General features: G+C 38.3%; 1 protein-coding gene and 1 non-coding gene across 3 annotated transcripts; both read left to right on the top strand.

The window, feature by feature from the left end:
* Window positions 1-3,208: 3,208 nt before the first annotated feature.
* LOC122092506 lies at window positions 3,209-3,315 on the top strand. Its single transcript, XR_006144168.1, has one exon. It is a non-coding gene; the product is annotated as a small nucleolar RNA R71 (small nucleolar RNA).
* A 6,670-nt stretch (window positions 3,316-9,985) lies between these two features.
* LOC122092441 (F-box protein At1g61340-like) lies at window positions 9,986-11,450 on the top strand. Of its 2 annotated transcripts, XM_042662764.1 has the most exons (3): window positions 9,986-10,106; window positions 10,361-10,782; window positions 10,877-11,450. In XM_042662764.1, exons 2-3 carry the CDS (start codon window positions 10,444-10,446, stop codon window positions 11,117-11,119), a joined length of 582 nt encoding a protein of 193 aa, XP_042518698.1. In that variant the 5' UTR covers window positions 9,986-10,106; window positions 10,361-10,443; the 3' UTR covers window positions 11,120-11,450. The 2 variants fall into 2 exon arrangements, with proteins under 2 accessions (XP_042518698.1, XP_042518697.1); XM_042662763.1 differs by having other exon boundaries at window positions 10,050-10,782.
* The last annotated feature ends 13,370 nt before the right edge of the window (window positions 11,451-24,820 follow it).

Genomic DNA, 24,820 nt, shown 5'->3' with positions numbered 1-24,820 from the left:
ATCATTTGTCCCAAAACTGCTCCTATGACAAAATTAGAAGCATCACACATCAGTTCAAAAGATTCATTCGAAATAGGTGGTTGAATAATAGGTACATTGGTTAACTTCTGCTTAAGTTACTCAAAGGATTTTAGGCATTCTATAGAAAATTCAAAAGTTTGATCTTTAGCAAGTAGTGATGTGAAAGGTCAGGCTAACTGACTAAAGTTCTTAAGAAACCTTCTAGAAACTAGCATGACCAATAAAAGATCGGACATTCTTAACAGATTAGGGAGGTGGTAAATTAACAATTACATCTGGCTCTATCTACCTAAATTCCCTTCTTGGATATTATATAGCCGAAAATAATCATAGATTTAACCATAAAATAGCATTTCTCTCAATTCAAAACCAAATTCTTAGATATGTACTTTTTTAAAACTAGAAAAAGATGGCGAAGACACTCAGAATAGGAATTTCCATGAATCAAAAAGTCATCCATAAATACTTCTAAGAATTTTTCAACCATATTAGAAAAAATATTCATCATGCATCGTTGGAACGTAGCAAGGGTATTGCGAAGCCCAAAAGGCATACGCCTGTAAGCAAATGTTCCATACGGGCATGTAAAAGTGGTCTTATGTTGATCTTCTAAAGCAATTGGAATCTGGTTATAGCCAAAATATCCATCAAGAAAATAATAATATTCATGCCCAGCTAACCTCTCTAACATCTGGTCAATGAATGACAATAGGAAGTGGTCCTTCCAGATTTTCGCATTAAGTTTCTTGTAGTCTATGCACACTCTCCACCCTGATTGGACATGAGTTGGAATCAGTTCGTTATTGGCATTGAAAACTATAGTAACACCAAACTTCTTAGGCACTACATGAACTGGGCTTACCCATTGACTATCAGAAATAGGATAAATTATTCCATGATTTAAGCATTTTAGGATCTCTTTCTTAATGACTTCCATCATCACTGGATTAGCTCTTCTTTAGGGTTCAGTGGATGGTTTGGAATCCTCCATAAGATGTATATAATCTTGCACAATAGAATGGCTTATACCCTTGATGTCAACTATGGTCCAACCTAGGGCTTCCTTATTGTCTTTTAACCCTTTAAGCAATTCCTCTTCCTGGCTAGAAGTCAAATTTGAAGAAATTATTACTGGAAGAGTCTGGTCAGGCCCTAGGAAAGCATACCTCAAATTAAATCGCAATTCCTTAAGATCTAGCTTAGGAGGTTCAACTATGAAAGGTTTGTAGATGGGATGGGAAAGGGGTCCTAAAGGCTTCACAGATGTGTGAATACTCAAGACTTCAGAAAAGAAATTTTCACTATGATCACCCAACTCATCCATACACTTTTAGAATTCTGAATCAAAATTAATATCAAAATTGGTAATTAAATCATTAGAAAAATCCAGAAAATCCTCAAGCATATTGATCTCTTATTCCATATGTGGTTGCTTTCCTATCCTAAACATGTTAAACTCAATAGTTTGGTTGCCAAAAGATACCATTAGAAAATCATTCTGGCAATTGATTAATTCATTACTGGTAGTCAAGAATGGTCTTCCTAGAATTATTGGGATTTCATCCTTGATTAAGAAGGGCCTGGTATCTAACACAATGAAATCAACTAGAAAAATAATTTTTTTCATTTTAAGTAAGGCATCCTCAACCATCCCTTTAGAAATCTTGACAAACCTATTTGCCAACTGAAAAGTGGTTCCTGTGGCTTTCAATTCTCCTAGTCCTAGTTACTTATACACATAGTAAGGTAAAAGATTCACACTTGTGCCAAGGTCAAGTAAGGCATGCTCAATGTAGTTGTTGCCTATGACACAAGCAATGATAGGGCTCTTTGGATCTTTATACTTGGCAGCTATAGGTTGAGTAATTATAGAACAAATGTTACCTACCAAGAACGCCTTTTTGGACACACTAGTGATACATTTGTGAGTACATAAATCTTTCAAATCCTTAGGATAGGCAGGGATCTAGTATATAACATCCAAAAGAGGGATTCTCAATTCTAGCTTTTTGAAAACTACTAAAATCTTATCCATGGAAGCATACTTCTTTTTATTTATTAATCGATTAGGGAAGGGGATAGGTGGAACATAAGGACTGTTAGGAATTTTCTCTTTTTCAGAAGAATCATTTTTTTTTCTCAACTAAATCATCTTTAGATGTTTTAGGTTCATCAGAAGAACCTAGAACAGGAGGCACACTTGTGTCCTCAACAGAAAGAGAGTTAATAAGAGTAATAAATGGAAAAGATTTAGGAATACTATGTTCGTACTCTCGGCCACTCCTAAGGGCATAAGCAAGATTACATTGGTTGGAGGGCCCTTGTTGGGTCTGACCTTATACCACATTCAGTGTTGCATTAATGGATGCTTGTGAACTAACAGGCTGATGCCTAAGGTTAGGCTCTGGTTGACTAGGCAATGTTCTCTTCTCCCTCTCATGCAAAATTGAGACAACTTGGGTGATTTCTCTCATAAGATTTTGATGGCTTGTCATGAGGAGGGTCATATTCTTTTTCAAGTCACTTATTCTAGTTGCCTCTCTAGTGTTGGTAAACCCAGGGGCTTGCTAATAGGATGATAAGAGAGGGGGCCTAGGAAGACTAGCCTGAGGTCCTACATTTGGCCTAGGAAGAGTATTTGGAGCAAAAGATTGTTGTGCAAAAGGAGGCCTTTGAGGTCCATGTTGATCTTGATTATGGAAATTATAAGGCCCCGGTTGGTTGCCCTGATTCTAGGAGAAATTTGGGTGATTTCTCCTTCCTGGATTATAGATGTTTCTATATGGATTATTCTGATATGAGGCATTAACACTTTCATTAAAAGTGCCGACAGAGATGTTGGGGTATTCTTCTATGATATGTCTAGGGGGCTGGCACCAAGCACACATCTTAACCAAATTGACTGACGATGGCTCTTTAGGAACAAAAACTTCAATCCTCTTAATTAGGCTATCTAAATAGGCTTCCTTGGCTACCATCCATAAAATATCATTTTCCTCATATGATTCTTTCACTTTCTTGGGTTGACCCCCACTCACAAGTTTTATCAGCTAGATCAAGTAAGAATTCTCATGCCTCTCCTTCATCTGTAAAGGATGTGAATCCCCTAGGGCACATAAATTCTATCATTTGTTTAGTTGGGTAATCAATACCCTCATAAATAATATAACGTAAATGCCATAAGTTTAGGCCATGGTGAGGCCATTCCTAGAGTAGATCCTTGAATCTCTCTATAAGTTTAGAAAAGGACTCGCTAGGCTTCTGTCTAAACTAGAGGATATCACTTCTAAGTTTATTGGTCTTATGAGTTGGGAAAAACTTCTTGAGGAAGACAACTGTGAATTTCTCCCGTGTGGTTACGGAATTTATGGGTAACCCATACAACCACTTCTTAGCTTGGTCTTTTAATGCAAAAGTGATGAACCTAAGCTTAACAGTATCATCAAAAAGCTGTTGGACTTTAATGAGGACACATACCTCTTCGAATTCCCTACAGAATAGGTATGCATCCTTAGAGGGCAGCTCATGAAAATGGGGTAATATAATGATGAACTGAGATTTGAGCTCATAATTATTGCTCTGGGCTTGTGGTAGAACTATGCAAGAAGGTTGGGTTGTTCTAACATGATAGAACTTATCTTTCAGAGATTTAGGTGGAAGATTTTGCTATTGGTCTCCCATATTGAAAGGTACTAAAGAGAGTAAACGTATAGGCCCACTACTTATTGGATCTCTTCTTTCTAACTTATTCGCACTATTACGTACCCACCCAACACTCATGCAACAGAACACTATCCACAATTAGAATAAGACAAACCATATACACAAAAGAATGAAAAATATTTTGAAATTTTTTTCTAATTTTTTTTATGAGCTTATCGGCAGGGATCCGGGGTTGCTCAAGTCAATTCCCGAGATACTACTACAGGGTGAAACCTGTCTTTATCATATTGTGAGGCTTGACGACCTCCATCGATACAACTATTATTGCAAGTTGTTCTTCTCAAGGATTCAATAAAAGAAAAACAAAAACAAAACAAAGAAAACAAAGTACTCCGATTTACCAAAAGAAAGCAAAAAATAATATGGAACTGTCTTCCCGGCAACAGCGTCAAAAACTTATTTGAGATTTAAAAAGTAACCGTAAGTATACAGATTAGTGTAACTAACGGGTTAAACACAAGGAGAGCAATCACTTTATTTTTAGCTTCTTAAAGTAATGCGAAAGTGAAATAATTAATTATAGTGATCTACTTCTAACTACCGCCCCAAACCAATGCATCTAAGAATTTAAATAATCAAACCACGCAGATAAAAAAGTAACTAAAATTAAAAACTAAAAATAAAGAGGATGGTTCTCTAGCTAGGAGGGACAAAGCCAACGCATAAACTGGCCGTGAACCTTGGGGGAAAGAAAAAAAAATAAAGTAAAGGCTGAAAGTAAAATCCTAAGTTAAGAAATAAAGTGTAGTCAGAAGAGGGAATGAGAGTGGGGAGAGAAGACTTAGGAGAAGCCTAACTACCTGAACTTCAATACTTGAACTTGAAAACTTGGTTGAGATTCGAAATACTACCAGTATTAAAAACTAAATCTAGAATAAACCAAATCTGAAATTGCTAGTACTAGAGAAGATAAATCTGAACTTGAAAAACTGAACTTGAAAGAGATGCTCTACGGCTTATTCTTGTCACTTAGAACTAAACCTAGAACTAGAAAGTAAACTTACAACTGAATAAAATAAAACCATGAACATAGAAAAAAACTTACATTCATTAATTAGAACTCTATTACATAAGTGCATAAGCCAAAAGCAAAAGCAAAGGACTAGAGAAGAACTAAACATAGAGGACACGAGAGACTAAAGAAAATCCTAAGAGAGAATGGTATGCTCCTTGCTTGAGTTTATATAGGGGATGGGGGTAGGGTTAGGACAACAAGTTGGTTTCCTAGTTGGAATCTAAAATACTGAGGTGACAACAAGAGAGAATGAAGAGATAAGGGAGAGAAAAGAGAGGGAAGAAAAATCGTATAAAAAGGGAGAGGTATCCAACGATTTGGGTGTGATTGGGGGGATCAACAACAACATATTCCATATGTTAGTGATGAGGTGGAGGAGAGAGAAGAGAGAGAAAAGGAAAATTGTGTGGGAGAAGAGGAGATCCAACGATTTTGGGTTGTTTTTTCCCTATTTTTCTTCTATTATTTATTTTCTCTCTCCTTTTCCAACTTACGCACAAACTCCCGTTTTTTTTTTTTCTCTCTCTCCTTGTTCAACTTGAGCACAAACTCTCTTGGCCGACTTCCTATTCCTTGCTTAAATCGATTAGGACATCTTCTAATTGAGTAGGAAGTTTCATCCATGCCCCTTGCTTTAAGTGATGAGGAGGAGAGAGATAATCTTCCAAAAAAAATATTTTTTTTCTTCTTTTATTTATTTTCTCTCCTTTTCTAATTTGCACACAAACTCCCTTGGCCAACCTCCTATTCCTTGCTTGAATCGATTAGAACATCTTCCAATTGAGTAGGAAGTTTCATCCATGCCCCTTGTTTTAAGTGATAAGTGGAGAGAGAAAATCTTCTAAAAAAATATCTAAAATATAGCAGCCAAGATGTTCGAACTTGAGACCTCCTGGTGAGCAAAGGATTAGGTAGTTGTTGTTACGAAAAAAAGAACCTTCATCACTCAAGGGGGTCAATCGATCCTTGTTGGCATTTAGAATATTCTTTGCACATCTGGGACAATTGCAAATGGCTAGTTTTGCATTTCGGTTCAGTTCTGATCCATTATTCTTTTTCTAGCAAAAAAAAATAATAATAATCACTTGTACGGGTGACCAAATAGATGTGTACTTTTAATGCAACATGTCCATCTTACTCATAATTTCATCCTCTTCACAATCATGAAAAGAAACAGGACCTTTTTAGATGTAAAATTGTAGATATGACGCCCGATATTCTTTAAGGTCTTTAAAATACAAGAGAGTAAAACCCAAAATAACTCCATTCTAAATATGTAAAATTGCATTCTTTACTACCTAAGATTTTACACATAATGTGCTCATCAACTTCTTAGAATGCATTCAAACCTAGAATGCATTCCAAGAATACATAACCAAATGCAACTGGATTGTTGGATAGATAGGATATTTACTCACACACCAAATTTTGTAGCAAGTTTCAGTGAATAGTCAACTCACATTGTAATTGGTTTTCTTTCTTTTAAAGTTTTCCTTCACCTAGGATGAAGAGATTCCCCATGGGTTCTTATGTTGGAACTCTTGACTAGTGACAACCATGTAATTTCATCATGATCTCCCCCCTATATTAAAGGTCAAAAATACCCCTTTTGAGTCCTATCCAACCATTGTAACCCGTGGGAAAGAGATTCTCTTTCCACTGCAGGGGAAAAAAAACTCGATCCTTTTGATTATATGCTAGATGAATTTTTCTTGCACAGAACCTCTAAAAAAGAATCTTCCAGTGATAATTCATGTATGCCACATTCAAAAGGAAGCACCAAAGGGTATTTTAGTCAACGACATATAAAATACAAAATTGATCAAAATACCACTTGTGTGCCTCTTTCCCTTCTTTGAATGTGGCATGCAAGGATGATTCCAATAGATCCACACCTTAGTTTACCATGTTGTGAAGTGTTAACTAGGCAGCCACATGATAGATAACCCCATCAAGCAAAGGTAACCTAGCAAAATGGGATGAAATTTTCCTGCTACCTAGATTGTAGGAACTTTCCAAATTCACAGCCAAAGGAACAGAATTTTGAAATGTCTTTTGAAAATACTAAAACCTAGGAAGGTATTTGTGAACCCAAATATAACATTTGCTTCCTCAACATCCAAAACCCTCATTGCAAAAGACCCTCCTCTCAATTCCTCAGTAGTCATTAAAACCCAAGATCTAGTACTCAGCACTGTACTACTTGATCAATGGGTTTCCCAGATATAGAGTGAATTCAATCTTCCCTTTCGAAGAAAGCTCAGAGCGTAGTTCATTGTCGACATCGCTGCCTAGTCTGGAATCACTTTTCAAGGTCCAGTATTTTCCTTGCTGAGTCTGATCACCTTCCATCGTCGCTTGATCACTACATCACCTTCATTGGAGATGGTGACTATCTCTTTCACAATGGTTATGTTTTCACTATCCTAAATCTTCTCCTTTCAATTTGGGGGAAAATGGTTTGAGAAGAAACATATATAGGGGTGAAATAAGTATTTGATTTGTGGTTGAATTACAAAAGGCTTACAATTCAAAACTGACACCACACTAACAACGTACATCTAATAGTGGAGGATTATCTAATTTTTGAAAACATAGGGGAAGGGAATGTAATAAGAGCAAAGTACAGGGGAGGGAATGCAATTTGCTCCAAAATCTTTCAAAGCTAAGATAATTTTTGGACACCAAACAGGACTAGGACAAAGAGCAAGCAAAAGATTGTAGATGATAGAACAACAAAAAAAAAGCAAGCAGGCAAACAATGGATCGATCTGAAAAAAAAAAAAAAAAAAGCATGCAGTAGCACAATAGCTATGAAAAGAACTTCATCAAAGCTAGATTTATTTTTTCAACCCAAAATACCCCGCTATACCATACTTATCACAACATAAGCTATTTGTATTTTTATAATATTGATTTTTATATTTTGATGTGATGACTACATCACACATGGGCAGTAAGAGAATGCAAAGGATATATTGGATGCTTATAATTATAAGGGATTCAATCGCTTGGTCATCACTCTCAAAGGAGTGAAAAAGGAAAAAATGAAAAAAAAAAAAATTACGAAAAAAAGATAATTTACAAGATATGATCGGATGAGGAGATGAATTTCCTCCATTCAATTGGTGAAACCATCCCTTCACTCTCCTTCAAAGCTCTTTTCCTCATTAGCGAGTGCTGCTATTTGACTTAAATTTTATCAATACGATTTAAATATTTCAATTCGATTTCGATAAATAATTTAGATTTTGAATTCAGCTACTTTTGAGCTTTTGAGCTTTTGAGCTTTTGAGCCTTTGAGCTTTTGAGCTTTTGAGCTTTTGAGCTTTTGGATTGATTGAGACGGATGGCGTTTGTCACAAAAGATAGAAATTGGATTTTCGCAAGTGGCTGGAATGTGGTGCATAGGTGGATACCAACATCTTTCCAAATTCGTACCCATAGAATTTAAAGTCAACGTTAACATATAAGTTCTTGTTTTTTGGGGGTCAAAGTTCTCATAGTATAGTAGTTTAGATACGACCAACGTTGACTGTTAACGTATGGAACAAGAAAAGAAAAGTACAGATTAGATAATCGTCACCTGTGTAGTCATTGTCTTAATCATTATAATTAGGGGTGCCAATCGGTTGAGCTTGGTCGGTCTCGGTTGGATCTAATAGGATCTGACGGTATGAAATTCTTGCATCATGAATGCTTATTTACTTAGACGGGCCTAGGTTGCATGGTACGGATTGTAATCGGGTTGATCGGTGTCGAGCTACCTTAAATAGGTTACGAACCTACTTCAATCACCTATTAATCGATTAATTTATTAGGAGTGCACGCTTCCTCGATCGTTGGGGGTGTTTTTCTTGAAAATAATTTAGCTGCTACCTGGGTTGCAGCCAAGTAGCTACAACCTCCTGTTGGCAGCCAAAAAAATAGAATAATTCACTTCCCCCTAGGGTACACAAATACCCTCATAGGTTATAGTATTTTTCAAAATATCCTTTTAGATTCCATTTTTTTTTTTTGCCACAGGGGTTGCAGCTACTTGGCTGCAACCCGGGAGCAACTACATTTTGTCTGTTTTCCTTTACCAAAAATGTTAAGAAAAGATGGGGAGTTTTTATAATATATGTCTGAATTCACTGCACTTACGTTCATCTGGACTCACTGTACCCTTTCTTCATTCAATAAAGACGAGGTGTGTTCACTATTGCTTACTGCACATGTTCTTCCTATCAAAGGTCAAGCCTGACTTTTCCACTCCAATAATAGGTTTTTCGTTTTCCCATAGAGACCATTAGCCAATCATCACGTTTAATTTAGTCCATCCCTTCGTCGTTGGTGAAACAAATCAAGAAGGAAGGATGTCAACCCCCTTAGAGGCACTTGAGGATGGACTCAAATCTTTTGCAGTGAGCAATGAATGGCAGTGAGAATCCATCAGCTAGAAGGACCCCGGCATGTACCCTAACCATTGGCTCTTCATTCCTCAGTTTCGCTCATTGCCTCCTGTAGAGAAGTTTTATGCCTCAAGGTCAAGGATACCATTCTAATAGGGACTTAAGTTCTGAGTCAGTACTATACAAAAGAAGGATCCAACATATATCCCATTTTCTATCATTACAAATGTAAAGAAGGAGATTGTATCAAGTGATCCGATACTAGTTTACATGTTCTTGATCTCGATACCTAGCCGAGATCACATCTATGGAGCGGTATGGATCGGTTAAAAATATTAAAAAAAAAAAACTAGGGGTATTTCTATCTGATTCGTACAATCCGACACCGATCAATGTCCGATTACAATTAATGTGGATACCATATCAGATTTCGGGATGACCTACATCCGATTTGACACGTACACTAATACAATGACTAAAATACCCTCAAGCGCCGCTTGTGTGTTAAGCAAGGAACGTGCTTCGGAAGCTACCGACAGAGCCGACTTAAACCGACCAAGCAGCCACACACCGATGCTTGTCCAACACACTCTAACGGCTATATTTCCCAATTTACATAAACAATCACGTTTTTATTTTTATTTTTATTTTTACTTTTTGGTAAAATAAAAATCGATAACCACGTCCACACACCAGTGGTGCAACCCGTACACGTGTCATGCACACAAAGCATGAGATACAACGCCAACATTGGATTATGATACGTGTCACTTGTTCATAGGGCGATGAGATGGTCAAGGATCTGTGCTGTTCCCACGCCGTCATTGTGGAACAAAGGCGGGCTTCGATGTTCGTTCCTTCTCCGTGTGAGGGCTTTATAAAGGAAAGGTTTGAGGTGGTTGTTCTTATCAACGCCATCTTTTCGGGCTAGTGGATTTAGGTTCAATCATCAGGTATGGAAAGAGAATCCTTGTTTTGCAGAAGAATCTCTAATTTAATTGAATTGGATTGAATCTATACTTGTTTTAAGTTTGCTTTTCAGTGTTTTCGATTCAAAATTGAGAAATTTTTATCCCTCTCCTTGTGATGATCTTCTATAAACGTAAACTTCTTTACACGAATTACGAATTTCATTTTTTGAAAGCTTGGTTTGTTAGAGAGTTGTTGTTTGATCGGCTTGTTGATCCTGGTTGTTAATGTATTGCAGAGTAGAACAGGGGAGTTTTTGTGTAGTTCCAGTAAGTTAAAAATCCAATCTTGTCGAGGAATTTTTGGTGGATTTGCAGAGGAATGGCATTGGGGAAGTCTTATAGTTCTAAATTGAAGAGCAGAGGCTTGAATGCTTCGAATGTAGAAGCAACAGATGAAGGATTGGTGCTTGTTCACTGTACAAGAGCAATGGGAAGGAAAAGGATTATTGTTTCAAACCGTACAGCAATGGAGACGTTGCCTATTAGTTCTAATTTCAGGACTCCATCAAAAAGGCGTCAGGGTATGAGAACGATCAGAGACGATGAAAAGTCTCTTCTTGAAGCCTTACCAGAGGACATTCTGGTTCGAATACTGTGCTGCGTATATCATGATGATCTGAAGCAGCTCATCCAAGTATCGAAATTGGTCAGAGATGCGGTAAGTGTATATAATACTTAAGAGTGGATTTTACATTTCAAAAAATCTCACTTTTGAGCGATTGGGATTGATTTTTGTTCTTGCCCTTTTGCAGACTCTGGTAGCAAAGCAATCTCACTTTGCTTACAGTACTCCAAGAGCGAAGATTTCTAGTTTAAGTAATGATCTTGAGCACTATAGTCCCGAAGCACCAAATGCTCCTAGACAGCAAAGGTGTCCCAGGTCCCGAATCAGCAGGAAGAAGCTGTCAGATATCAGTGTCGCCTTGTTCCATACGCCGGAGGATGAACGGTGGTCGAGGGATGGATTGTTCGACCAAACAGGGGTTTTGAGTTAACTGGAAATGCGATTGTTGTGGAGTTAGCCACCGGTGACGGCTGAGTTAGAGAGGTTGGGATTTGATAGTGGTGATCAGAACCCATAGCCTTTGTATGTAGAAAACACTTGGCGCAAGCTGCTGTTCTTCAATTCCTTCATTGAAGATGAGAAGAGGATGGATGGTTCGTTTATGTATTATATTATGTATACGAGAACTGAAGTTCTTTTGGAAAGGGCATTTCCTTTTTTCATGTTTCTGCGAGGATTCAGAATGTGTTACAATGTACAGAATTTCGTTTTAACACTGATAGACAAATCAAATAAACTGTTTTACCATTTGCTTCTCATTACTCATTAGTTCTTCCCCTCTTTCTCAAAACCTGGTTACTTTAGCACGGGGCCAAGCAATGAGGCTGTTTTTGATAGAAAATATATGTGGAAATGATTCATGGAGATGGATGAACATGTACGATAAACATTACAAAGACATGTTCTAGGCATATCTTAATCAATGGCTAAAGAAAAACAACTCATTAAAACTCTTCTTGTATGCTTCTTTTACAATATGATCAATTTTGGTCTGGTCTACTTTCTTTTCCTTTCGCTTTAGGTCATTAGCTTCACTTAATGAGTCTATTAAAACTATATATAGGGGTGAGGGTACGGACCAACCCTAGAAGGAAATTAGGGTTTCCTTCCCATTAAGGAAAAAATATCTTATGTTCATACATAATGATATATATATTTCATACTATTAAGGTGTGCTAATAAAAATCTAATATCTCCATAGAGATCACTTACTATTATTGGATCATTTCTGCTTACTCCATCAATAGTCAACACCACTAAATCGGTTTTGAAAATAAACATTGGACTATGCTAGCTCACCTAATTGAAAATTTTATAACCTCCCACTTGGGCAACATATGTCAGAAGTTTTTGTTAAGTTTTTCTCGAATTGGTGACCCGTTTTGAAGATTAACCCTCTTCGACATGTTTTGGTGGCAACCCGAATAGGAAGTTTTTTAAGATATGTGATGGAAGCGGAGGGGTTGGGCCAATAGGACCCATGGATCGGCCCACTACTTGGAGGAGTATATAATGTACTATCGTCTTATTGAACAAGTCATTGTAATTTGGGGGTTTTTCGAGCTAGGGTTTTAGGGCGAGTTTTCTCACTACTGCTTGGGTGTAATACTGTAATCTCTCTTTTCTATATAGTGAAACATCTTCGTCGCTTGAGGACGTAGCCACCACATTGGTGTTTGAACCTCGTTAAATCTATGTGTTGTTCGGATCTGGTTTTGTTTATTTTCGTATTTGTCGATGTTTGCTCTAACATTTTTGGATTTTAAAATTTAGACAAATTGAATGTGGTCACAAACAAAACAGTGTTGAATCGAGTGCACCTTGAACCAAATGCCTTGGTCTGAATGAGAATTACAAATACCCAACTATATTGATCATCGCATCTAAAGGGATATGGGACAAATACGTCAAAGTGCTCATAACTTCACCGACTTGGGTTGATCAGCATGAAAGCATGATATGAAAATTACGTGCAATAGTGATCATCATGTCTATTTCCAAATTGTTCCTGGCTTGAAAATCAAATGAACCCTATGAGATAGATACTGAAGGCCTCATTAACTACAAGTGTCTCCCAAACGTTCAAGCTTCGATCAAAGAAGCTCATGGGGACTGGGTCCTGATATCCCAAAACACTAGCACTAGACATCAATCAATCAAGGCTTTACTAGCAATTAGATGTGTGTGTATTGACTGGAACCTCAGATACCGAATGAGGTAAATACACCACATAGAGCCTCAATTTTCTATGGGAGGCAAATGAATAAGGGGTAATTTACAGCGCCACCCCCTGGATATTGCCAGTATTATAGGAACACCCCCTCTCTTTCACCAAATTAGACTTAGACCCCCTATCATCAATCACTGTTATAGAATATACCAAGGATGGTAACATCAGTAGTTCATTTTTTTTTTCTAAATACCATTTTTCCCTTAAAAATAATGAAGTACCGAAATTACCCTCCTTACTTGTAGGCCCCAAATCCCTAACTCACTCTCACTTCTAACTAGTCATTGACCTAGTTAGTTGGAGAAAGAAGAATTGGCTTACAGAGCAGCGACTGCTAGCCCCCTACTGGGGATGGCGACTATGGCGGCACGTAGTAGATTTACTAAACCAATGAGAAGATGGGTGAGCTGGTGGAAGAAGATACTATTGTAATTATTATTATTATTATTATTTTTTGGTAAAGACCGAAAGATACTATTGTGACCGGAAACTTGGAAATAGTCATCCTGAATTCTGATCCGTTTTCTAGCCAAAACTGTCAGAAAAAAAAAAGAAAAGCAACCATCCCTAACCCACCTTCCATTGGGAAAATGAAATGAACTGCCCCCATGTGATGCAGTTATGGAAGGGAAGGGTAGGTAAGGTCTGAAGGGAGTTACCTGAAAATTTTGCAAAGCACAAAACGAATTTTGGTTGGTTTGGTTCAGAATTTGGAGCAGATCCAATTCCAGCCCACTTTGTAGATATGAGTTGCTAAAGAAAATCAAGGTTCGATTTTTCTCTGAAGATTCCTTGCATTTCTGATCTCTTGTGACATTTCGTTTCTAATTTTCTTTTAATATAACTTCAAGCAGGGATCTTCAACTTTCAGAGAGATTCCAGTGGCGATTATGTCATCGAAAAACGTCTTGCCACGAATCGATAGGTATTCTTTGCTTGCATTTCAACCATTTTGTAAACCTAAATCTTTGAACTTCACAATGAATTTGGTTGATTAATTGATGTGAAAAATTCAAAAATTGATGATCTAAGGTATATAATCTAGGGTTTGCTTCAGGAAAGAGGTGGTAGAATAGGAAGGATGAGTAGAGGATGGAGTCGAAGTCAGCAGACGAAGGCTTAGTGTGGTGAGTGTCAACGCCATGATTCTCTACTTCCACTACTTCCTTGGACGAAGAAGATGAAGAAACGGAGACCTTTAGGCAAGAAGAATGGATGAGCAATCTATTGGGATAGAGATCGAATTTACATAAATGCCATTCATTTTTTACTTTGATTGATAATTAGACCCTTGTGGATAATCAAAATGTCAGATCATTCTTTTACTTATAAGGGCTAAAGCGTCATTTCATAGCATCACTTGACAGAGATTGACGGTAGAGGGTCTGAGTCTAATTTGGTGAAAGAGAGGGGGTGTTTCTATAATATTGGCATTTTTCAGGGGGTGGTGTTGTAAATTACCATGAATAAATGTATACACATAAACAAATGGCCATAATAAAAAAAAAATGCATGTATATTCTCGAGAACAAATAATAATGCATTACAAATATAAAGTAAACTAAAAGTCAAATGCAACTGAACATATTGAACAAAACTCCCACTAATAAAATATATAAAAAGAACTAACAACTCCCATATTAGTGACATGCTCTTAAAAAACTTTGGGAGTTAATCCCTTTGTAAAAGGATCTACAATCATGTTTTCTATAGCAATTTGCTCCATTATAATATGTGATTCTTGGACTTTCTCTCTGACCAAAAAATATTTATTGTCAATGTGCTTAGAGCCTAAAGTACTTTTATTGTTATAAGAAAAATGAATCACAGCTGAGTTGTCATAGAACATCCTCAATGGTTTAGATATAGAGTCAACAATCTGCAGTACTGAGATAAAATTCCTTAACCATAAAGCTTGAACAGTGGCTTCATAACACGCCATATACTCTGCCTCCATAGTGGAAGATACAGTGAGTGTCTGCTTGACACTCTTCTAAGATATAGCCCCACCAGCCATCATAAAAACATATTTAGAAATAGACTTGAAGTCATCTGGACATCCAGAAAAATCTGCATCAATGTGACTGACTACATCTAGAGAATCGATTCTTCTGTAAGCATAAAATCCTTAGTGCCCTATAAATATCTCATAACTTTCTTAGTAGCTACCCAATGCGCTTCACCAAGGTTGCTCAAGTATCTCCCAAGTACACCAATAACAAAGGTATGTCTGGCCTTTACAAACTTGAGCATACATTAAACTCCCAACAGTAGATGCATAATGTATATTCTTCATCTGATTGCGCTCCAATTCTATATGTGGACATTGAGACTTACAAATTTATCCCCTTTCACAACTAGAACCTTACCGGGGGAACAACCTAATACGTTAAACCTTTTTCATACCCTCTCAATGTAACATTTTCGAGACAAACCAAGAACTCCACAAGACTTATTATGATGAATCTCAATGCCCAAAACATAAGAGGCCTCACCAAGGTTCCTCATGTCAAAGTGACTTGATAACAATCGTTTTATCTCATGTAAAAAGTCAACATTATTACTGGTAAGAAGAATATCATCAACAAAAAGCACAAGAAAAATGAACTTACTCTCACTGATCTTCAGATAAATATACTGGTCCACAAGATTCTCTTTGTAACCATAAGAAGTGACAACTTCATCGAACTTAAGGTATCCACTATCTAGATACTTGTTTCAAACCAAAGTGACTTGATAACAATCATTTTGTCTCATGTAAAGGGCAACATTATTACTGACAATAATTATATTATCACATAAAGCACAAGGAAAATGAACTTACTCTCACTGATCTTCAGATAAATACATTAGTCCACAAGATTCTCTTTGAAACCACATGAAATGAAGATTTCATTGAACTTAAGGTACCACTATCTGGATGCCTATTTCAAACTACAAATAGATTTCTTGAGTTTTCACGCAAGGTGCTCTGTATCAGCTTGCCTGAAACCAGGGGGTTGATGCATATAAACATCCTCTTCAAGATCTCCATTTAAGAAAAATGTTTTGACATCCATCTGATGAAGTTCCAAATTAAAATGTGCTACTAAAGCCATTATGATTCTCAAAAAATCTTTTGTCAAGAGTGGTAAAAATGTTTCCTTATAATCTATGCCCTCTCTTTGGCTGAATCCTTTTGCTATAAGTCTAGCGTTGTAATGCTCAATTTCACCTTTAGAGTTTCATTTAGTCTTGAAAATCCATTTACAACCAATCGGTCTGCATCTTTTTGGTGATTCAACTAAATCACAAATATCATTAACAGACATAGAATTCAATTCATCTTACATGATGACCATCCACTTTGATGAATTGGGACCATTGACAGTTTGATCAAAAGTGATTGGATCAGAATCCAAAGTAATATCAAAATCATGTTTTTGTAAATAGACAACATAATTATCGAATATGGCAGGCCTACGAGTTCTCTCTGATTTCCTCAAGGGAGCACTAGCTGCAATATGATCCTAAATCTCATCAACAATAGGGGGTGCAGGCTCAGCCACTATAGGTTGCATAGGTTCTTGAGTGGGGACATTCTCTTGTTCAATGTGAGGTTGTATTACTGTAGACGGCAGTGTCATAGGCATAGGTACGAGAACACGTTCCTCCTAAAAAACAAAGTTATGTAGTTGAGCAGATTGAAAATCCATATCATCCTCAAAGAAAACTGCCCGATTTTATTCCATTAACTGATAAATTGTGTTGGACAATAGAATATATATCCTCTTAATCCTTCGAAATAACCAATAAAATGTCTGCTAATGGTCTTGGGATCAAGCTTCCTTATATGAGGATTATAAGGTCTCACTTCTGCAGGACATCCGCAGATATGAAAATGAGACAAATTTGGATTCTTACTAGTCCACAATTCATAAGGAGTTTTGGAAACATACTTGCTAGGCACTTTATTCAAAATATATGTTGCCATTTTCAAAGCATCACCCCATAAGAAATTATGTTAAGTTGAATTACTTATTATGCTTTTCACCATATCCATAAGGATACAGTTTCTCTTTTTAGCCACTCCATTCTACTCAGGTGAACCAGGTATAGTGTACTGAGCATCAATACCATATTCTTGTAAGAATCTGGCAAACGGTTCAGGGTTACGCTCAGTTTCATCATATCCTCCATAGTACCCTCCACCTCGATCAGATCTCACACTTTTTATCTTCTTTCCCCTTTTAAGTTTTACCTCTGCTTTAAAAATTTTGAAAGCATCTAAGGATTCAAATTTTTCTTGAATAAGATAAATAAAACCAAAATGGGAAAAATCATCTATGAAGTAATAAAATATATGTATCCACCCATGGCAGTGGGAGTGAATGGATCACATATATCAGTATGAATCAACTTCAGTGCTTCATCCTTCATGGTTATACCTTTCTTTTTTAGCTCTAATATGTTTCTCCTTAATGCAATCAACACAAATTTCAAAATCTGAAAAATCCAATTGAGGAAGTGTACCATCCTTAATCAATCGTTCTATCCTCTATTTTGAAATATGTCCTAAACTTTTATACCACTACATAGAAGAATTTTCATCCAATCTAGCACGTTTAGAATTTTAACCACATAATTTGCAATAGAATAAGTGTTGCCATATTTGGAAGAACTAGTATCCAAATCAAATTTATAAAGACCATCACAAAATAAGGCAAATCCAACTATAAGAGAACCAAAATAGAGAGTAAGTTTCTCATTGTCAATATTAAAAGTATAACCATAACTGTTAAGTTTAGATACTGAAACCAGTTTTCGTCTAAGCGATGCTAAATAAACCACATTATTCAAATCCAAAACAAAACCAGTAGACAAAAGTAATCTAACTACTCCTATGAATTCAACTTTGGTCTTCTCTCTATTTCCCATATAGATCATCATTTCTCCCTCACTTGGTTTCCTCCTACTTCTTAATTCCTGCAAACAATTAGTGATGTGACTAGTTACTCTAGTATTAATCCACCACGAATTAGGGGAAACATCTACTAGATTTGATTCAAGACACACTAGAGCTAAAGATGTACCTTTCTTTTCAAGCCATTTTTTTTTATGGCCATAGCAATCTATCTTCCTATGTCCATCCTTCTTACAAAAGAAGCACTTTCCCTTGAAAGCCTCACTCTTTGGTTTCAGATTCTAATCGGTTTTCTATTCCATCTTTCTTGATTTTACATGCTTGTTGCCTAGCTTATTGCCTTTCTAATTTTTCTTGAATTTCTTCTTACCCCCATTATTGGAAAAAAAATAATCTGAATTATATTTATCCTTCTTTCTTACCTCCTCTTTTATCAATATAGAAGTCATGTCCTCAAGATTCCACTCCAATTTCTGTGCATTATAGGAAGTCTTGAGAGTATCAAACTGCGATGGAAGTGATTGCATGATTTTTCACACAAGAAAAGAATCAGATATCTTCACTTCCATCTCACCCAACTTGATAGCATAGTTGGTCATTTTTATAGTGTGATCACGTACTCTAGTTGTGCCATCATATCGAGTGGATGAGAATCGCTCCAAATATGTTCCCTTCTCAGCCTTATGAAGTTTGGTAAATTTTGTATTAACGGCTGCAAGGAAATCCTTAGTTTTTTCTTTGGAAGGCACACTATTCTTTATGGTCTTGTCCATGGTATACTGCATAATCATCAGGCATAATCTATTAGACTCCTCCCACTTTTCATGAAGTGTTTCTACACTAGCATTACTCTCAGTTGTGGGTTTGGGGGCTCATCATTTTTCAGGGCATAATCGAGTCTCATGACTGCAAGAGACACAGTAAGAGAATCTATCCATTCCTCAAAATTGGAACCATTCATGACTTTGATGGAAGATAATTGGAAAGTCTTAGCTGGCAACAATAATTACCAAAATTTTACCGAAATATACAATATGCAATAACCGAAAGAATATCAACATCCCAGTAACATAATAAAAAATTGACTAATTTGGGCTTATTAATCAGATTTATCCCAATATCATTTTTAATAATTGTATGAAAACACAAACTGAGAAAAGATCCGACATCATCGGGGTCACACCTGTGGTAGCAAGATCACCCAACACGTAGTAAATCTTTCACGTGCAAGGCAAGATGTCTGAAACAACACCACATGGTAGATTTCGTCACTTATGGTGGCAAGACAAAAAACTCCAAAGCTGTGAAGCTCAAAACATCATCCTCACAAACCGACTAAACAAAGACTCACCTGTGGTAGCAAGAGCACATCGTTCGTCGTATGGCTTCTTTGGTTGCAATCCATCTGGACGGTCTATAGTGATTCCAAATCTTCGCAATTAGCCCACTAAGTAGAAGCCTAATCTTTGAAATTATGAAAACCCTACAGACTTGGATTGCTACTATATGCCCATTATATTTAATTTTTTTATTTGATAAAATAATAAAATAAAACATATCAAAAATTGGAATTTGGAATCTAATGCCAAATTGGGATTTTGGGTTTTGTTTCAGTGTGGACTAGCCTTAGTTGATTAAATTTAACTTGGGCATTGGTGCAAAGATTTTGATTTAATTCCTACCAACTAAGAACAAGGATCCATTCTAGGTCCAAAAACCCCATTTTATTATGAAAAGAACTAATGATAGACAGAGAAAAAGAAACATCCTAGACTATGTGGAAAATTCAGAAACAAAACTATCCCTCTCTGTATTGGTTGCCACATTGGTGGTTGCAGAGTGAAATCACACGAAGGAACCTATCCTTGACACCCCCTGGCCTTGAAGACTAAATAGGTGAAGTGGATCCACCAGGGATTCATTATGGAAACCTAAGTAGGACTTATGAGAAAAGCACATATATAAGAACTGAGTAGACACACATAAAAGCCACAAATAGAAGCAATCAAAATATTACTTCCAAAGAATTGTCATTGAAGCAATCAAAATATTACTTCAGCACACACTCACTTAAAAATTCAGCACAAGCAACACCATATCAAGACCATACTAAAGTCAGTAGTTGGCTACACAAATAGGCACATAAAAATTCAATATAAGGCAAGACTATGTCAAAGTCAGTAGCTACCTATACACACACTCACTTAAAAATTCAGCACAAAGCAAGACCATATCCAAGAATCTTGATGGATTCGAACCATCATACCCGGGGTAAATCCCAAGTGCTCTTCCAATTTTAGCTTAAGATTCACCTACAATTTAAAAATGTTAGTTTTCAAGATACTAAATTCCAGCCAACTAAAAGATAAGCAGAGATATTCAAGTTAATAACAATTGGTATGTTAAAAAAAAAAAAAATTAAAAAATACTGAACAACCATCAATATCCAAAATCAACGATCAAAGATGTCCTTAATCCCATTCTTGCTATTGGTGCAAAATAGATGATGTCGATGCTTGAGATGAAAACTGAGAAAGATCTTGATCCAAGGTTCCCTGCATAATGACAACAATATAAATAAATTTTAAAATACTGAAAATGGCAATTTTGTGAAGCTATTGGACCACAGTTGTGAATAACAACCTGTAAAACTTCAGTGAAACTAATTGGTACATTTGAAATTGTAAATTCAGTAGTTGACTGAGTGGTAATTGGTCCCCCATTTTTCCTTTTCTTCCTTTGTTTCCCTTGTTTTTCTATCCAACCCTTCTTCCTTCTGTTTCCCTTTTTACCTTGATTTTTTTGCTTCAATACTAGCCCATTGTTTGTACCAGAGAACTCATTAGGGACAAGTGTATTTGGACCATCAAACTCAATGATAATTTTAAGTTGTTGACATAATTATTTAACAGCATTTTTTACCAAGGCAAATCCTTCAGCTGAATTTGAAGCTTGTGATGCTATCTTAACAAGTTGCGAACAAAGATATTTGTATCGTTGTGTACAATCAAAATTCACATATTTCACAACCTGTTTTCCCTTATGGTCTTTTACTACACTGCTTCTTGCTGCCTGTGTCCATCTCCGCAAAATGTAAGTGTCAGGGATACACTTGATATGTAGAACATCTAAAACTTTCAAGGAATGGTAACAAAGAATGCCAGATGTCTCATATTTTTTGCAAAAACATTGAATAGTCCTTTAAACTGGGTTACAATAGACTTTAAACTCACATTCAAAACCAACAACGCCAACTATATATTCATGAAAGGGAGTATCTTCATTTCAAAAATTTATTTTTCAAACACTAACTCGGTTATACTGCTCCTGAAACCTCTCAAAGATATAAGGAGTATAGATTTGTCTAGCTTGTTTGATAACAAGTGACATCCTGAACATGGTCCTTAGAAGTTTGTTTCTTGAATCAAACTCAGCTTTTAATTTATTAGCTCGTTTAGCATTCACAACCCTTTCGAAGTGCTTAAAAAAATAAACAACATCCAAAGAAGATTTTAGATATTCTTTCAAGTCACTATTAAAACTCTCATTGATCTGTGTACTCTGCATGCCTATTGTGAAAGTATTTTTCATATAGCATTTTTTCCATTTATATTTAAGTTCATAGATATAGGGCAACCAAGAATTTTGTTTTAAGTTGTAGTCACTAAGAAACTTTTCCCAAGAATTCTCGAACTGTAATTCTTCCTCATTTTGAAATATACACTTTTTTAACTCTTTGAGAAAGCAAGAGTCATCTTTCATCATATTACCCAGATGTTTAATGCCATTTTGCATTATGTGCCACGAACACAACCCATGCCATGTCTCAGGCCACACCTTATGTTGCACAGTGTCGTCCTACAACAAGTAAATACGATTATGGTTGTGACTCATCGGTCCTTAGCTCAGCCTTCTGCATACCCTAGCACAAGCCCCGGAGATCCCAACATGGCGTCCGGACGTGATCCGGACTTGCCCAACTAGACCTCCTTAACTACCGTGAGGCCTAGGGAAAATCAACCTGAGTGCCCCATTCTCGATCCTTCATCCTCTAGTGACGACACTTCCAACAGTCAGGGCTTTGACGATAGCTCTGGCTCTGATGGTAGCTCGGGCTCTGAGTTTGTGGAGGTGGTCTCACGAGAGATCATCCCGAGCAGAGTTGGGGCTGGCTCGACTGCCTTAGCTCAGCCCCCAGTGCCGCAGCAGCAGATACTCTGGGTACGGGCCCCTTGGGTGCCGAAGTCCTTGAGGCCAGCCAGGCAGAGTCTGAGGTGGAAGGCTCTGCCTCCTCCTCAGGAGAGAAGAAGACCACGGTGAATACCCCAAGCATCCTGATGCCCAAGGTGCTCAATTTGATCCGGAGCCGATACAACATCCCAGATTACCTAGTGATGCGCATCCCAGATGAGAACGAATGAGTGGATGCCTCTGGGGATGAGGTTACCCTTTACGATGTGGCCTTTCAGAGCAGCCTGAGGATTCCTGTGCCTGAGCTGGTCAGGTCGATCCTGGATCACAGGTGCCTCTCTCCCAGCCAGTTGACTCCTAACTCATGGCGGACTGTTCTTGGCTTTGAAGTGTTTGTCTCGAAACTGGGTCAGACCGCAACACTAGATCTATTTAGGAAGATGTTCTTGGTGAAGAGGCACACCTCAGGGTGGTACTACTTCACTAAGAGGGAGAGGGAGATGGTCCTTACAACGAGCTGAAGATGTTCCTCAATATGCCCTCCTCAGTGAAGAAGTGGAAGGAGAGGTACTTCTACATGGCGATGGAGGGGAACCCCTTCAAGAGCAGCTGGGTCAAGCCCACCCTCTCTGTGCTGAACCGAGCACCTAGGTTCTCCCCAGCTGACCTCCAAACATATCAAATGTGTTTGGGTGGGGAGGCTATGGATGTTCAAATGCTGCAAGATGAAGACTTCCTCTGGGAGTTTGAGCTGAGTGAAGTCCCCAGTGAGGGTCCAATCGAGTCCGATTATTGTGGTTCAACTCAGTTTTTTGATGTTTTAGCCTGTTCCCAATACTGATAAAGCTCAGTTCTTTCTTGTCTTATAGTGGTTAATGTGAAGGTAGACAATAAGGCCCTGGCTGTGGCGGCAGTGGGGGCAAGGAAGAAAGATGCAGCCGAGCAGGCTGCCAAGAAGGCCGGTGACAAGGGTAAGGCCGTGGAGAGCCCTAACCCGGGTGTGAAGGTCGCCCCTCCCATTGGCACGGGCAACAAGTCCTCGCCCCTTATTATTGGGGGCAAGCAAGGGAAGGAGATGGCCCCTCCAGTATAATATTTAGCTCAGCACGGGGCTCCGGGCTCTGCGAAGGCGAAGAAACCAGCTGGCGTGGTAGAGAAGGCGCCAGGGCAGACTGGCACACCTGACTGAGTTGGGGCAGGGTCCGACGGCCAAAAAAGGAGGTGCTAGCCAGTTGACGAGGGGCAACATGGAAACCCTCCAAAGGTGGCTCGAATGGGAAAGCAGCCCGTAGACCCCTGGGTGGACCTGCTGGAGAATGGCACCGGTCTTGACCCCTTGGCAGCTGGGACTTGGTGCCGCCGTAGCCATCCTAAAAAGGATGTTATCCGCTTGAGGAAGCTGCCTGACGTTGACTTCGCGGTGCAGGTCTATGCCCGAATGGGGACATAAGTATTTCCCGCCTCTTACCCTTTGTATTTATTTGAGTTCCTAGTATTCATGGCTCCGTTGGATAAATGCAGGCTTTCGCTTATGCTGTGGAGGCCGCCAGTTGGTTCAAGAATATGGCCGTTGCCCACTAGAAGTTGGAAGATGAGATAAAGCATCTGCGGGGGGTCTTTATATGGCCACGGGCCAGTTGGAGAATGAGAAGAGAAAGGCCCGATCTGAGGAGCAGAGGGCGAAAGACCATGAGGAGAGGGCTGACGAGCTGGAGCGCGAGGTGGCTAAGAAGCTCAGGATCAATAGCGGACTTGTCAAAGAGAAAGACACACTCCAGAGTGAGCTGGCCAAAGCTCAGGAGGCCAGCAAAAAGAAAGAAGTTGAACACTCAGCTCGGATTTTTGAGCTGGAGAAGAAACATCAATCCGAGCTGGCTTCTAACGATGAGGTCACCGCTGAGAGTTGGCTGAAACTCTGAATTTGGTCAGAAATGGCTAGTTGACATCAACGTCTCCTCATTTTAGGCTGGCTCAGAAGACGCCATTCAGTTCGTACTTGGCAAGATGCCTGATTATGATTTCTCTGAGTATGAGCAGCGCGCTCCTGCCCCAGCTCCCTCTGTACAGCTCGTTGGTCAGGCTGAGGTCGGTGAGGAGGTGACCCAAGCCGACCCTAAAGCTACCTAGTGATCCAACTCGCTCCTTCCTATTCCAGCCCCCCAGCTTCTGCAATATTGATGTTGTGCTTCTCTTTTTTGTCTTGTTTCTTTCTTTTTTTTCCTTTTTCCCATAGTGGGAGCGATGTAATCTTCTTGCTTCTCTTCTTTTATAAAAATCCCATTTGGGAGTTGATGTAAATTTTGAGGGTTTCTTCCCTCCATTAATGGAAATTTTGTTTTCTTCCCTCATTGTGTTTCTTTAGTTTTTGGAAGGTAGTTCCATTTTTCAACTAAACTTGATTTGGTCCTATGTGTCTTTGTATGATGAAGCATCATGCTTGGACCTGGACCGCCGTACAAGTATGCCTAATCCGGATTTGGGATGAAAGGTTCCGAATCGAAGCTAGTTCTTCATGCCTTAGGTGTTAAGGTCTTGAGTTGCGAAAACTAGGGTAAGGTCCTGTTGATGGTGCCGACCTTGAGCTCGGTCTTAGATGCCGCCGAGCTAGAGCTTAGTTTTTATGCCTTAGTTAAGGTCTTTGAGTTACCAAACTAGGGTTCGGTCTTATTGATGGTGCCGACCTGGAGCTCAGTCTTAGATGCTGTCGCGCTGGAGCTCGGTCTTTGTGCCTTAGTTAAGGTCTTTAAGTTACCAAACTAGGGCCTGGTCTTGGTGGTGCCGAGCTGGAGCTCGGTCTTAGTTGCTAT

The sequence above is a fragment of the Macadamia integrifolia genome, chromosome 10, assembly GCF_013358625.1.
Source record: "Macadamia integrifolia cultivar HAES 741 chromosome 10, SCU_Mint_v3, whole genome shotgun sequence".
NCBI lineage: Eukaryota > Viridiplantae > Streptophyta > Magnoliopsida > Proteales > Proteaceae > Macadamia > Macadamia integrifolia.
This window is presented reverse-complemented; position numbering and strand designations above follow the sequence as displayed.

Coding starts and splice junctions, on each gene's coding strand:
- LOC122092441 (XM_042662764.1), top strand. CDS start 10,444: ATGGCATTGGGGAAGTCTTATAGTTCTAAATTGAAGAGCAGAGGCTTG. Junction 10,783..10,876: donor CGAAATTGGTCAGAGATGCG/GTAAGTGTATAT, acceptor GCCCTTTTGCAG/ACTCTGGTAGCAAAGCAATC.